Raw genomic sequence first — 16,289 nt, forward strand, 5'->3', positions numbered from 1 at the left:
CTTTTAGATAATCTACATTATTTAATTAAAACTGAAAGGTTTACAAAATGGAAATTAGGGTAAAATATTGTGCAAAAAAATCACATTTCTGAGACTAATCTGATTTTAATACCTTCTTTAAGTAGTATGACCTTCATTTGAGGTCAAGTAATGGTGGGAATTGGGTTGTAACAGTATTGAGCACGTTTTGCAAATATGCAGTGGCAATGATGAAACAAACCACTAGATGGTGCAAATGCACCAACAGTGCCAACAATCTTTATTTAAAGCAATGACAAATATTCAGTAAACATTTCAAGGTAATGTTGCACTACTTGGAGATTAACACTGCTTAGGAGTTTAAGGCAGTTCACTTCTGGCTTCCAGTGCTGAAAACATGTCCCTTGATCTCAGTAGTTCAGGCCATATCCTTTATCCCAGTACTTTCACATAGTTTTTAGGGACCAGGCCTCGTCTTTCCCTCAAATCCCCCAAAAACCATTCATCATCCATGGATTCCAGATTTGTTATTATGTCGCCAATCTGTGAAAGAAGGAAAAACAAGACAGCTGATCCTATTGACGCTTTCTTGGGAGTGAATATGGAAAATGTATTGTTGACGGACGAAAACTATGACTGCACCTTTAGAGAGAGCTCCTCATCGCAGTCTGATGTGAAGTTGTACAGAGCCTCTGCTCTCAAACTGTTGGCAGCTCCATTCTGCTGGTTGTTAAACTGCTGGCCTGTTCAACGAAAACATACACCGAGTTAAAAAAAAGCGTGGCTGATTAGAAAACCAAAAGTAGAAATTCTGGAAAATCCCCATTATTTTTTTACCAATTATATAACTTACAAAAAGTGTTGCATAAGAATGTGTGACAAAGTACTTTCCCATCATATTATTAAGAATTTAAAGCCTCGTTCCCCAGCCACTAGACTAGGTAGCACAGTACTCCACTGTCACTGATGCTCCAAATATTTGTTTTGTACCTGAGGCCTCAACAAACGCCCGGGGCAAGAAGCCCTCTCTGCCGTTGAGCCTTCCTCTGCTCCAGTCTTGGTCGATGTGCTGCGTGATCAGGATAGTGTCACCCTGTTGGAAAGACAAGTCGTCCTCTGACTGCCCGGCGTAGTCATACAGGGCCACCACCCACTCCGTGTTGGACTGAGACGCCTGAAACAGGAAATGTTTTTTTTTTTGTTGTTGTTGTTGTTGCAGATTAATCACGTTGCTACACAGCCAGCATCGTCTTTATTGATATTTCTGGTTGTATAAATGGTGGTTACCTGGGCAGGATTGGCAGCCTCGGGGGTCATACTGTGAGAAGCAGCGGCCATGCCTGTGGAAATGTGTGGAACGTTCAATGAAAAAGTTGGTTGGTTGGTTTGTCAGTATTATTGGAATAACTGAAGCGGCAGCTGAGATCTCTGAGTATTTGTACCACATAAATAAATAAATATAGTTTTTTGTTTTGTTGTTGAAGCACCTTACTAGAAAATTGAACATGCTATTCAGCATAGGTCTTCAACAGGGGGTCGAAAAGTCTTTGGTTAATTAGACATTTTTCATAAATTGTTTACTATTCCCCCAAAAAATAAATCTGTTCAAATGCCCATTAACACAAATCCAACATATTTTAGGGAAGGGACAAATGGAGGCAACGGTCTCAACAGCGCATCGTTTCACACAGATACGTTATCCGAGACCTGTCAAGCTAAGCCTCCTGTACACAGTAGGCCCCGCCCCCATCGCTGCTGAGCCAATCACGAGGCCACATATTACACTCTGACTCTGTCAGATTCCCCGCTATTGGCCGGGAGCCTATTCAGTCCCCAGGTGAAATCCCAGATGCACACACTGCAATATTAGCAGAAGAGAAGCTAACAGTACAGCTAGCTCCCATCAGCCAAATAGGCTACTACTTGGTGATTCACTGTCCCTACTACATTTAGCTATGTTTAAAGGTAAAGGTACGTATGGTTATGGCAGTTGCACAGCCACCCTACTATTGCACATGTTTGAAACTTTTTTTTGGTGTTGTAAGCGCACATCAACCAACACAGCCAGTCGGTGGAAGTACAATTTTCTAAATATTTTTTTTTTCTCAAAATGATGGCCCGACAGGGAGCAAGAAATGCCAAGTAACTCAGGAATTTGGTGTAAATACTTCAATAGCAGGGCACCACTGATGGTAAAAATAAAAATTAAACTGCTGGCATCAAGTAACATCTAAGAATTAATATAATTGTTAAAGTTCTGGATATTTACTTTATACTAGGAGAAATTTGTAATTAATCCTGTGAGTGCACAATTTTGTAACACTGAAGACACCTGCAATACAGTATAATAGTAGTAAGAGAATCTGTTGTATCATAGTTTTGGTGAAGACTTTTAAGACAAAAAGTACGTTACTCTATGTAAAATATGATAAACATACATGAGAAAGATGGAGAGATACAATATGAGATATCTGGGGAGTCTGTGTTTCTAAACTCCTTCCTCTGTACTCGACTTAAGTAAACAACACTTTAATGAAACAGAAACAGAGGAACAAATTCCTGACGCGCCACAGAGGGAAATGCCAGCCAGCATAAAGGGAAAGGTCAAATAAAGGCTCTTCACCAGCGCAGACACAAACCACTCTTTTGTTTCCCGCTGAGAATCCAGAGTGTAATGTGAGTGAATAATTGCATTGAACACAGCCAAAAGTGTAAAGGCATGAGGTGTTTTCTGGTAACATACCAGGCAGTGCTACCCTGGCAGACTGCGGCTGACTCGGGGGTGGAGGCAGGTCTTCGACGATTTCAACGAAGTTAAGCGGGAAGATGCCGACGTGGCCGCCGACCTCTCCGCGCGCCCACTCCTGCCCCACGTACTCCGTCAGCTTGATCACATCCCCCTCGCAGAACGTCAGCTCGTCACTGTGCTCCCCATCAAAGTCGAACCTTGCCACACACCTCGGCCCACTTAAGGGAATTCAAACATAAGGTTAGCACACTACTATATACACTACTGCAAATATTTTGTGTAGTAAAAACGGTACCTGACTGATGCGGGTGGTGGCTTTACTATCCGTTCAGGGAGGGGTTTTGGTGAATTTGGCTAATTGGAGAAAAAGATGACTACTATTCAAATTCATTCGAGGATTACACAGAAGGTGTTACTATTAAAAAAAATAATCTGCACTGAAGCTTACCAGGACTTTGACATAATTCACGGGAAAGAAGCCAGTAGATCCCTTACAGGTGCCTCTGTACCACTCATTGTTCACCTGCTCCACCATGGTCACTACATCCCCCGCTCTCAGAGACAGTTCTCCTGGCTGCTCTGTAAGGACAAACACTTCAACTTTGTAGACTCAGAAAATAAATACAACAATGCATGCCTAAAACTTGAAATTCAACAAATATCTCTATATGATTCCCTTTCAGTTAGAAATAGTATCTAACCATTAACATATAGTTTCAAAAGAGCCATATTTCTTAGCTATCTTTCTTCTACGTTAAGCTAAGCTAAGCTAAGCTAAGCTAAGCACCTCCAGGCTCCAGCGAAAGGACTGAAAGCAAGGAAAGAGATAATCTGGGTCCCTAAAAAAGTTAATGTTCCTCTAAATCTTACTGACTGACTCAGTGTCTTATTTGTTGTACTAGTTCTGAGCCATAAAAACAGTTAATGTAATACCTAATATACCTATAAATACTATAAATACTACTGCTAACTATTTCCTCATACCTCCAGACGTTATGCTAAGCTAAGCTATTCACCTCTGGGCCCTACCGTTTCTAATTAAAGCCGAGGTGTGAGAGTGGTATCAAAAAAAAAAAAAATCAAAAGTCCCTGTTTAGTGTTTAGTGCAAACAAATTGCTGTTTGGTTTGTAGAAACTGACGCCTCACCTGGAAAGAAGTCATGCATAGCCTTTACCTTTAGCCCACCATCATCACCACCCCAAGCAGGCGTACCGGCACCCTGCTGAGAAAGAACAAAGACTTTTAAATCACCCGTGAAATGAAATTAGAAATCCATCTTCAACTAAATACCACCTTAAGTCCAACATCAAACACAGCAAAATTGTAGGTAATCTTAATGATATCTTAAAGTTTGTCACTTCGTGGAAAATGAATGCTAGTGACCCTTCCTGCACTTGTAGGCGTATGCAGGTGTTTTTCCTAGTTGCCTGTTCTTCTGTTAACATAAAGAATCACATTTTTGCTAGCACATTTTCATGAAGACAGCCATTTTTTCAAGCCAACTCGGCACGAAAGCAAGTACGGCCCAGGCATTCATCAGACAGTTACCTCAGGTGGAGAGTCGTACGAGTCCAGAGGAGTTATGATTTGCATGCGAGACTTGTGGACTCGGCCTTTGGTTTCTCCAGCTTGGCACTCGAACTCATTGTGGTTGATCTCTTTCAGCAGTAGGAGCACCTCATTTTTCTGTTGACAAAGCCAACAGAGGCGTTAAAGGTGTTACTAGATGTCCTGTTTTACATTTTCGTACATAAGGTACACGGGCGACATTTGCATATGGAGGGTAAAAAGTTTAGTCACCTGGAACGAAAGTTCTCCTGCATTGCTGCCGTTATAGTCAAAGGCTGCAATCCCGTGGGGAAGCTGAAGCTGGTGGAAGAAAGAAAAATTTAAAGCGACGCTCATGAAGCGACAAAGGGAGCACAGCTACAGCACTCATGGGGGCAGCGGGCTCTCTCTCACAGTGTATTTGTTGTAGAGACGGTGGCCTGGATTGGGCCTTGGAGGTAAGACGAGCCCTTTCCTCTGGGGCTTGGGTCTGGGCGAATTGGTGGTTGGCACCGTTTGAGATCGACCTATGGCCTGAAGGCTCGGCGGGGGAGGCCTCCCAGGGCCTGGTTTGGCTGGAGGTGGGCGAGGTGGGAGGGATCTGTTCACACTTGGCTTCCTGGAAGGCATCAATAACGTGAGTGAGGCTTGCCTAGTAATATTCCAATTTCTGCAACTGCGTTTCTCCGTCACTTACCGAGGTGGTAGCGATGGCAGAGGACTAGCACTGAAAGATTCCTGCGAAATAATTAATTAGTGTTAGCACTAAAACAGACACGCTGTAACAGTGTGCAGCACTTGGACCCATGCGGTCCGTGTGACAGCACATAGCATTCAACAGGGGATTGTTTGTGCGGCTACAAAGGTTTCTTTGTCTGTGGAAAGCAGAGAAAATGAAGCAGGTAAGCTGCACAGTTAACAAAAACCTGACAGAGATTTCCCACACACAGAGGAGTTTTTATAGCCTTGGTGCTTAATAATGATATTTTTTATTTTATTTAATGTTTCTAAGTCAGTCCTAGGAAACAAATATATTATTTGAGTCTTCAAAAAAAAAAGAACATGACACCAGGAAGTTGTGTCATATAATGTGTGTGTCTGCACTGTCACGCGTCTCTTACCTGCAAGGAGACAGCGTGTGTCAGGGTTTGTTTTTGGTTCAATGAGGTGTTTAGAGCGCCCACAGGCTTCTGAATTGGCAGAGGGGGAGGGCGGTCCTGAAAGCTATCTGCTACTGGGGAGGAATGGTTGAGCTTAGTGTAAAATCAACAGAACCGGATGCGATAATGCACATAACTTCCAGGAGTTTCATTTTAGTATGACAAAAATAAGATAACATTCGGTCGCACAACTTTTTGCTGGACTCACCTAAGTCGGTTTTGCTGGGTACTCGGATGGTGGTCGGTCTTTTAGTCACACTCTGTCTGTTGAACGAGGCCCCGTTGCTGTCCACGCTGACCTGAGGTTTCACCGGGACTGGAACTGAATGAGAAGACACTTGACTGTATAGATGTAGGTTTATTTTAGCAAGCAACAGTTTTGCTTGTTTTCTAGCTGTTAAGTATTATTATGAAAATTATTACAATGATTTGTGCTTATTAAATGTGCCCAATTCTCACTCTGCCCCTGCTGCTTGGAACTCACTGCAGAAAACTTAAAAGGAACTCATCACCGTTGGATCTTTGAAAACCCACAGCTATATATCACACTTGTGCTTGTTTTAAATCCTTGGTCGTGGTCCTGTTGTTTGTGTCTCCCATGTATTTAATTTGTGTTGTGCACAACTTTCCTAAGCTGCAGTCTTGGCTAGGCTTCCCTTGGAAAAGAGGTCATTGTATCTCAACGGAATCAACCTGGTTAAATAAAGACTAATAATAATTTAACATATTTTCGTATCTGATAACATAGTAGCTTTCTTGAAGATCCATACCACTTTCACATCTGTTAGCCTACTAGTTAGCCTAGCCTAGCATAACCTCTAGAAGCAGGGGAACATGACTATACATCTACTTTTTGCCTTATTTGTCTTATCTGTACACTCCCAAATACTGATACTTGAACTAGTACTGGACCACAAAGTATTTAAAACTCAATTGGCCCTAATAATAAACATTTAAGATTGCAGGCTACTGGTGTGGTGGTTACTAAACACTGAGCTCGGCACAGCCTCTCTCGGATAAACACCAACATCATGTTGGGAAAAATAAATGGCAAACGTTCCTCAAATTGCCTGACAGGAAATGTGAGGGCCTACTGTTCCCAACATTAGCTGGTATTTTGTGAGGGACAGGTCGGACTGGTAAAACTGGCTTTCATTTGACTGGGTTAGCTGTAGACAGAATTTAACCTTAAATTCAAACTGCAGATGACCCGAGAAATGCAAAGAAACGGATCCGTGACCCACTCATCAAAGTCAAATTGTCCATGTCGGCATCTTAAGTTTGTAAATCGAGCATTTTGAAACATTCCTTCTTTGTTCAACACCATTTTTCTACAAATGGGTTCAAGGAAATGAAAATAAATGACATTTCTTTCGCTTCTTAAATAATTTATGTCTTGTAACTGCAGCATTTATTAACAGCTCCTCCCTTTCATTTTTGTGCAGCAAAAAAAAAAAAACACTCCTGGGAGAGGTTGGATGCCTGCACCAGAGACATCCCTACAAACAGAACTGGCTTGCCTTTCTCAGATTGTCTTTAGTCGTCAACTGAGCATGTGTTTTCTTTATTTTTCTTCGTGTTGTTCGGATAAACACTGATCTTTTAAGGCGCAACCCGTTATTTAGTTTGTGTTGCTTCTCCACCGACAATTTTAAGTGATAAAACGTATACATCCAGATGAACAGAGTACGTCAAAAACCTTACAGTAAAAGACTGTACGCTAACTGAGACGCTACTCACATGATGGAGTGTCTGCATACTGGATGTCTCTGACCATGGAGGCTGAGTTGTGGTTGTTGATGTTCAGGTTGGGTTTAAGTGGTTCCTTGTGTGGTTTCGCTGGAGGAAGAGGTGGAACTGGGGATACTTCGTCCTCATAGACGGTGTTGGCTCTGGTCAGCACAGATGGACGTGATCTCTGTAGGGCACCCCCCTTGCTGTGCAAAGTCTCCAGCTCCTCCTTTATCGACAGCCCCGCAGGTTTCTTGAAGGACTGGGGTCTAGGGGCTGGTTTAGGAGCTTGGGGGGTGTTAGCGGATGATATGTTTTGGTAGTCATCTGTGCTGTAGCTAAGTTGAGGTTTAAGAGCCACGGAAGGCTTAGCGGCGACTGGGGGTTTGATGGAGGGCTTCCTGGTCGGGGGGGCAGTTCTGGCCGGGTCAAATGCATTTCCCTCCTCTGTGGGGACTTGGGTCTCGAAGGCCTGGATCCTGGCCCGGATATTACGTTGGCTGTGGCTGTCGCTCATCTCGTCAGCATCAGCATCATCCTGCAAATCCTCGTCTGATTGGTTGATAACGTCACTGTTGTCCTCGAGCTCGTTATCGGCACCGAAGACCTCCAGTAACTCCTGTAAATACTTATTCGACGAGACTTCTTCCTGTGGATCAGATTGAATATCCTCACAGTTTTCGCTGAGCTTAACCAGAATTTGAACTTTGGTTTCCTCTTCGGCTGCTTGCTTCCGGGATTTTGATCGAGGGCGTGGAACGGGGCGTCGCGGGGAGGGGGTAGGGTCAGTGGAAACGGCAGAGACAGGACAAGGAGTTGTGAGAATATCCCAGTGTACAGTGACAGATCTGGTGCACGTGTGAGTGGACTGGTCTGCCTTTTCAAGTTGCTTTACATCCAAATTAGAGTCACTTTGGCCATCGCCGTTTGTGGATGTTGTTGCATCAAACTCCCCGTCTGCTTCAGGTGTGAGCTTTCTTTCCGCGGGTTTCGGCAGTGAGGGTCTCGGTGGCTTCTGTGGCTTTTTACCTGTAAACAAAATGCATCATAATGGGCACAGTCAAAACATCAGCTAGTTTTTTCCTGACGACGTCTCTCGAATGCCTCACCGGCAGAGTTTCTCTGGGCAGCAGCGTGCTCCCTCACAGGGTCGGTCTGTGTGCCGCTCGAGGCCGTGCAGGTTTTCCGGCGGGGGGCTGCAGTGGGCTTAACTGTATTTTCCTCCTGGGTCTTCTCTTTAATCACCTGGTCATAGGACGGTGGAGGCTGAGTCATGAAAAAGAGAGGTATTCACACATGCACACACATTATTTTACACAACCATCGCATTTTCACTTAATGTACTGGGTGAGGTTACACTTGTATCCACAGTGTCTCTTCTACCCTTGGCATTTTACTGTATAACCTGCCAGAAGTGAGTGTATTCTTTGGGTGGATCCCAATACTTTTATGACACATGTCCATTCTCTGATGAGTCACAACTGTTTCGGAGGCACAAGGGAGACCTACACAATATTAGGAAGGTGGTCATAATGTTATGCCTGATCAGTGTATATACCTTGTGCTCCGTTTGTATTTGTTGTTTATCATTTAAAGCAGGGGTCTTTTTCAGGCCAAGAGCGCCCTTTAATAAAAAAAATGTACAATAAAATTTGTGGGGGAAATTAAAAACTATATGGAAAATGTCCAATCAACCTAAGATTTTTCGCCCTCCCTGCAGTACCCCTGCGCACCCCCTAGGGGGCGCGGACCCCCGGTTGAAGCCCTATGATTTAAAGGGAATATGCTTGGACAGGTAGTCCACACAAATGCCCATACACAAGTTCAGAACCAGGTAGGGATTATTGAGGATACAAACTAGATGAAGTCTACCTTGGAGACGGCCTCAACGTCTGCAGACCAGCCAGGCTGAGGAGGAGGGAAAACCACAGTGGATCCTGAGAACCAGTTGTTGCTGACCAGAGGTTCAGCGGAGACGATAGTGATCTCTGGTCGCCTGAGAGACAAAACACAGAGGCACCATAAAAGAACATTCACTTTCTCACTTGCTCAGCTTTACAGATCAGCAGAAACTTAATTTCACATTACCGCCTGTCTCTGGTGCTGTCGCTCTGAGGGCTGCTTCTTGCTGAAGGAAGGAAAAGGCAGAATGAATTTCGATTGCATGTCACCGTTATTGCATTTGCATTTCAGTGCCAACGTTTTATCCAACCACGCATTTCATCCCTAAATAGCTCACAGTCTTATCCTCTCTCCCTGAAATGCTAAATGCTAAAGCTCAGATAGGGTGAACTTACTTCGCTTGATCGCAGCTCTTATAGAAGACAGAGGCCCTTGACTGAAAAAGAGAACACGACATGAAGTTCATCAGTGAGTTGTGGGAAAGATACAAACAAGAGTCATTGATCTGAATTGCTACAAAGATTTAAAAAGTGAAACAGAGAAAAAATGAAGTCAGAAGTAATAAAAGCTGAGGGATTCATTAAGAAAAGAGAAGTGCAAAATATACAGTATGTATAAAAAAATGATTCAAACATTTTAAGATTGTAAATATGAGAAAACACACAAAGTAAAGCTACACTAAAAATCATCTAGTCAGTTTGCTTATATGTTACTGTTCAGCAAAGTATGGGCTTTAACAAATATCTTTTAGATAAGTTTAAAAATGACTCCCTGCACATGCTGCTCAGTTTGTGTCTACCTACCTCACAAATACATGATGTTCTGTAAATGGTACCACCTCCAGGTGCTGTGAGTACACAACACAGTCACTGAATGTGCCGACACAGTTTGAGATCCCTGGGTTATTTACCTCTAGAGACTCTTTTCTGCTCCTTTAACGCATCATCATCTCTGAGCTCATCTCGCTGAAAACTGTGGCGGCTAAATTAACGTGGCACCAGAGGTCTCTTCACCGGAGCTACGGGAAACTCTCCTGACAGCAGCAGGGCTCATTGTGAACATTAAAGACCTGAGAGCAGGAGGAGCATCTGAAGCAACTCTCCTGGATGTAATTGATAAGCTAAGCTGTAAACACAAGGAGCTAAAGGTCGGTAACGTATCGTGCTGTTCGCGGAAGCCGTGTTTTTAATTCTCTTCCAGCGCTTTGAGAGACACTGTAACACCTTAATGTAACTAAGCAACAAGTGGAACAACAAGTTTTTTTGTGCCTGTGTTGACCTTGTGTGTGTGTCAGCGAGGATGGAATCACTGCATTGTTTGGCCCATTCACAACTTCACCATCAGCAGATCTGACCGTTAAAGGGACAGTGCTGCACGTCCCCCCAGTTTGGTGAATCCAGAGAGACTGACATAAAACCTAAATCCGAAGAAGAAGAAGAAGAAGAAGCGACGTACCAGGAATGTAAATGTTCTGCCTTGGTTCTTTCAGGACGATCTGTGGGGGGGGAAACAGATGTGCGGCAACAAATTTAACGCATGTCACCAAAAAGACAACACAGTAGAGACAAGACAATTGTGTTTCTATGCGTCTGCATGTCACTCGTCCATTTGCACACACACAAGTATCATCGGGGACGGGTGCCTTGCTCATGGCAGTGAAATCACTGACTATACACTCAACACTCCCCAGTTTCTCACTATTTATATATATATCACTATGTACATCGATCAGGCATAACATTATGACCACCCTCCTAATATTTTAAAGATAGCTGAAGGACTGTCCCGAAACTGGGCAACGTAACAATTAGCTTTGGACAGTCTTGAGGCGTGACACTTGGTTACAGATGCATTAAGATGACACTGTTTCCATTAAAGCTGACAAGCAGCAGTTCCACGAAGCGTGCCCTTCAGAAATCCCATTTGCTTGCAACACAAATATTTCCCACTGTACTTCCAGATCGGACTGTTCATAATCTGGAAATACAAGAACCCAGCCCTAACCAGCAACGTGGCACAATTAACATCTCGATCAACCTGTTTGTCTGAAGCAAGTGCGATGATGCTTTCGGGTCTAGGTTCACCGAGTAGAGCATCATCATGTCATTTGTAAAAGAAAGAAAAGAAACGTCGTAGGCTGGTTCATTTAATATCTCCGAACTGAAAAACCTAGATGTATGTGTACGGTTGAGGATCAGGGCCTCAAAATAAAAAGAAATATAATAATACAAATAAACACTCACATAGATTATGATCATCTACTCGTGTGAAGTCAACAAAAACTGGGTTGTCATCATGAATATAACTTATGTTTGCTAACAGTCAAATCAGTATTAAAATGAGTTCCTCTACACATGCAAAAAAAAAAAAAAAAAAGCAGTGACCCAAGCTGTGGCCAGGCTAACGTTCGGGGCTTTCAAACACAACACATTCACCTCTATAAACTACCGCTTGTCTGTGACTGCATCTCAAACAAACAAGGTTAAAATGAATTCTAATATCTGCGAGCTAAGAGCTAAGCAGGGAAATCAGTAATGCAAACAAACCTAATCAACCAGGAACTCGTTTGTTTATGGAGAAAAATGCGGGCTCTGTTGTCAGTGCCTGCAGCCAGAAACCATGACCTCGTTGGCGGTCGAACCCACCTGTCACACCTGTTCCCTGTTATCTGTTGGACCCACGGACAGGCCTCGGATTACACTTTAACAGCATGTGGGAAAAGAGCTTCTGCGCTCCTCTCCTAATTAGAGAGCAGTGTTTTTTCTAACCCCTGTAACTAAAGAGCCTTTACGGTCTGTTGCCTCAAATAAAGAACCGTGACTTCCTTGTAGATGTGCTGTCTGACAATAGCATAACAGCTCAACCTGCGTCTCATCACCTGTGCTTTCATTTGTGTTCAGCCTGGACCCTGCTCGCGTTACCACACGCGATGATGTCCCTACCTGTGAGGAATGACGGGAATAAATATCAAAATCTTCACAGGATTATTTCCACCTGGATGTTTCTCTCCCGGTCCACAGAGAGTCCTGACAAAGAACTTGGAGGTAGCAGACACACGCACACACCCACAGACAACAGTAAAAGAGAGGGGCGGCCCTGTAATATCTCAGCGCTGTTTACTTGGCCAATCTGTTGAACGGGAATGCGGTCGATCAGGAAGTGGAGGCCGTGACACACGACGCTGCACCGTCACCGTCTGTTTCACTGGGATATAGGCTAACATGTCACTCCGGGGCATTCATACAAATCATATTCACACTAGTTGTTTCCTTAACCGGAAACTTGTCAAATATTTTATGTGGAGGACTTTTCGTGAAGGTCAGAGAAGGAAATTAAAACATGATGAGAGAAATAGAAAAGGTTAAATGAGGTTAAATAACGCTGAAGAAGAAAGGCTGACCCACCAGTTGACTGGGAGAGTTTAAGGTACCCAAAACACATCAGAGCCCTCACACGTTCAAAGAGTTTTAAAAATGTGGTCCAGCTTTGAAAAATATAATTGAAACATAAAACACTTGGGCAACTTTCCAATTCATTTAATGCCTCCTCTGTGGGTTATGAATGCAAGTGTGGATTAATCCCTGACTGAGAAAGAAACTGATTTGTTGGCGTTGCCGCCTTTCGAAAACAACAACAAAAGCCTCAAAGCTGGATGAGTTAAACATTAACACTCACTCACAAAGATTACAAACACTACAAGATGGGAAACGCCCGAGTCATGTCAGTACATCAGTTTTATCTTGGATGCGTTGTAGGAAAAGTTCCTAACCCTGAGACTTGGACAGACTTTAATGATTCACGAGGGAAAATTACTTGGTCAAAGTAGCTTAGTTGCATATAAAAGAAACACTCTTTAAAACCAGTAAAAATAAAAACGAAATGAAATGGTTTTAACTCATGAAGCCTGGATGCTGGGAAGGCTGGTTTGTCCAGGATTTTCCAAGCAACAGATTTCATTCCCACACAACTTGTGGAAATGCCAGAGATTGCAGACTGTACGTGATAGTTGAGGCAAAACCACTGTTTTTTCACCCACTGATCAATTTTGAGATTTTTTGTTACTTTGCTTCATTAACATGTCTCCTGTCAAAGTAGTTGAAAAACAACATTCAAAATGCACATTTAGGGTGTGAAGCTCTTTCTCTCCTGCAGAAGTCTGTCAGGTCCAAATATGCTCATATCCTTTGCACTGGCAGCCAATAACGAAAGTAGAAAGGCCGATCCTGAAACTATGCTCTTTGGTTGGTGTCAATTTCTGACATCGCTCAAAAATGTCACGCGACCGGATATTCTGCCGGTCTGCGTTTATCTGCGAGGGACATTTAAAAATGCCGCGAGGTCTTCTCTAAGAAGAAAATTACAGCTCAAATTAGCAAGAAAAGTCAAAGAAAAGACACACGGATGAGAGAAGAACTGATCTGAGTTCACCCAGACATAAATTGTCTTTTGATAAAAGGAGACGAACTTTGATCTGATGTTTTGATATTACACATGTTAATATGATTGTATGATATGTTTTGAAGGATTTGAGTAGATTTGCTTTTGGTACATAGTGGTTTCTAATAAAAACATCCATGATTTTGCAATGTAAAACTTTAAAGGCCGCTAAAATGTGTTTTATTGCAAACTCTGACATAGAAATCTCTACTTCAGTAGCACTTACAATCAAGTATCAGTGTGATGCACCGGAGCAAGCCTGAACCACAGACATAATGTTGTGGCAGATCGGTGCATGAAGATAAGACCTAGTCAGGATTAAAAGAGGTGAAACAAGCAGCTAATGAAGTGACACGTTTTTGTAGTGTATGTGCCAACACAAATGTATTATTTCCCTTGTCGAGGATCCTTAAACCGTCAAACTTTCAACATTAACTTGAAAAAACCTAAAACTCTGTCAAGCAGGCCGTTGGACAGTCTCCCTCGTGAAGTAAATATCTCTGGGTGACACCTGAAAAGACAAAACCGACGCGAAGGCCGCTGAAGTCAGCAGGGGAGGAGGAGACCCCTCACAGCCGCGCTCTCGCTCCAACACATGCTGACATTACTCAGCATTACTGCAGCAGCAGTCGCGGAGCAGCTGGTGGGGAAACTGGCAACAAAGGGAAAGAACGCACGACAGTCTGCCCAAACGTGTCACTCTACGCCAGCACAGAAGCTGATCCCGGAACTCTGATAAAGCGATTCAAGTTTAATCTGCCTCCGACTTTTTGCATTTTGCAGCAAGCATGGACTGATGTGCTGAGTGCGGAAAACGTGCTGAGACATTTATGGGGGGGAAACAATGAAGGAATGAAAGATTCTGACTCATGTCAACATGTGAAGAGAGGCGAGGGTTTTGACTTGTGTTAGCAGGGCAACTAGTCAAAACAGACATGGAAAAACAAGACGGTTTAAAGCTGACAGACCATCGTGTCACGACTGAACGGCACTCTGTAGACGCGTGATTCATGGCCTGATGTGGATCCCGACGTGTTCTGTTGTTTTGAAGAAGCTTTATCAAGCTCAGACAAGGGCTCGCTGATGACGCGGCGGCCTGCCTCGCTCTGACTCTGACTCTGACAGGAATGCTCCCGTCCAGGAAGCTGCCGGGGTCGGGGGTCTGAGCTCATGCAACTGGCTGCAGATATATCTGAACGGGGCAGGGCGCAGGGGGAGACGGGGAGTAAGTGTTGGGGGTGATAACCGTGAAAACAATGACCTGTTTAAAACGGAATTATTCTTGAATGGTGAGGCCAAGGCCGGTCAAACTCTTCAGGTGGATGAAGTTTGTACAGTGAGTCACACACTAAAGCCAACAGGAACCAGAACAGCTTTCTTTTCAGCAGCAAGTGACACATGTTGATATGAGCAGCGGGGGACAGATTTACCGTAACCGCCAGGTGGCTGACAAAAGCTTTTTAAGATGCAATGAGGTGGTGTGTTTCCAGCTCGCTTGTCCACAGAGAGATGGATGCACTTTTAATTTATGGCGGAAGGCTGGTATGAATGTCCTATGAAGGGCATTCCCTTCATTGTTGAGGCACCATCAATCAAGCAATCTGCCACTGATGTTTACCTCTTACACTGAAAAATCGTTAATGAACTAAAGTGAGTTGATTTAATTCCACCCAGTAGACCAACATGGAATAGGAGGCTGTGCTTCCTCGTGCTGGATTTAAGTTCTGGATGAGTCCCAGCGGCGGCAGAGTGAGCCTGTTAACGTGTACATTCATGCACATCATGAGATTAACTGATGCCTTTAAAGTGTGACGTGTTTTCTTGTCTGTTTAGGGAGTTTTTCATGGCACGAGATATTTCCCAAAGTAGTTTATGAGCGTTTTAGCTTTTTAAAGAGTTTGCTGAATGATTTTCATTCTCTCTTAAAAAATAAATAAATAAATAAATAAAGAAGGAAAACAATGGATCTCCAGATCTATATAAGAAACATTAATACACTTTCTAGCTTGGTGGTTGGTTGCTGTGATGTAAAGTATAACTGATTTGGTTCAAATGAATACAAATGATTTGTGTCTGATGGCAAATCAAAGACCGGTGAAAGTGAAGTGGTTCGGGAAAGCTCTCAGCTCCTCAGATGATCATCACATACCTGCTGTCTGACTTCTGTCCCGCAGATCTCTGCGCTCCCCCTCTTTCTCCTCCTCGCGCCGGGCTTCAGCCATCGCGTTTCACCGGTGATTCGCAATTTCAAATGATGAAACAGTAAAAAGTGACCTTTCGAGAGAAACGCTCATTGATCATTCATCTGCCTGGCCAAATAGTCGGGTTCTGTCCCGTGGCTAGAACTTTCAGTGCGTCCTGCCCACAGCAGCACTTTCTCTGGATGGAGGTGGTGCCACAGTCACTGTCCGGACCCCAGCTGCCAACGGCGCACAGCACTTACGTGGGAATTTTCGGTCAAAGTCGGGCTGATCACCAGCAATGCCCCTTTATCACACCGGAAAGCGTGTTTTAAAGTTGACATGCAAAAGAACAATATGAATGTGTTTCGATTTCATCTGGAAAAGTAGCGGTTTTGCTCCCCCCACCCCCACAGATCAGCTTTTACGCTCCTTTTCAGTTTAAGACAAATCTAAATATATACAGTAGGGCTTAAACGTCATTGTAAAATACGATTTATAAATAATTTCCATTCTTTAATTTATTTTATTTTAGTTATTTAAGCTGTGCACGTTGTATCATTCTTTCATTAAATTCCCAGTGTTTTTATAAACTCCCCATA

The 16,289-nt window shown here is 43.4% G+C and overlaps 1 protein-coding gene across 4 annotated transcripts; it reads right to left on the reverse strand.

Annotated features, from left to right (window-relative positions):
* Nucleotides 1–210: 210 nt before the first annotated feature.
* Nucleotides 211–15,893, reverse strand: sh3d19 (SH3 domain containing 19). Of its 4 annotated transcripts, none has more exons than XM_047578952.1 (21): nucleotides 15,657–15,893; nucleotides 10,526–10,565; nucleotides 9,466–9,506; nucleotides 9,257–9,296; nucleotides 9,041–9,164; nucleotides 8,278–8,434; nucleotides 7,178–8,197; nucleotides 5,646–5,759; nucleotides 5,399–5,511; nucleotides 4,975–5,015; nucleotides 4,692–4,896; nucleotides 4,530–4,598; nucleotides 4,278–4,415; nucleotides 3,876–3,948; nucleotides 3,177–3,307; nucleotides 3,024–3,082; nucleotides 2,723–2,946; nucleotides 1,267–1,319; nucleotides 970–1,153; nucleotides 622–722; nucleotides 211–522 (listed from the first exon to the last, which is right to left on the reverse strand). In XM_047578952.1, the coding sequence occupies exons 1-21, from the start codon at nucleotides 15,727–15,729 to the stop codon at nucleotides 412–414; spliced, it is 3,111 nt and encodes a 1,036-aa protein (XP_047434908.1). In that variant the 5' UTR covers nucleotides 15,730–15,893; the 3' UTR covers nucleotides 211–411. The 4 variants fall into 4 exon arrangements, with proteins under 4 accessions (XP_047434908.1, XP_047434910.1, XP_047434907.1 ...); XM_047578954.1 differs by having other exon boundaries at nucleotides 3,876–3,951; nucleotides 8,278–8,413; nucleotides 15,657–15,891; XM_047578951.1 differs by having other exon boundaries at nucleotides 3,876–3,951; nucleotides 15,657–15,889.
* Between the last annotated feature and the right edge of the window lie 396 nt (nucleotides 15,894–16,289).

The sequence above is a fragment of the Mugil cephalus genome, chromosome 2 (genome assembly GCF_022458985.1).
Source record: "Mugil cephalus isolate CIBA_MC_2020 chromosome 2, CIBA_Mcephalus_1.1, whole genome shotgun sequence".
Taxonomy (NCBI): Eukaryota; Metazoa; Chordata; class Actinopteri; order Mugiliformes; family Mugilidae; genus Mugil; species Mugil cephalus.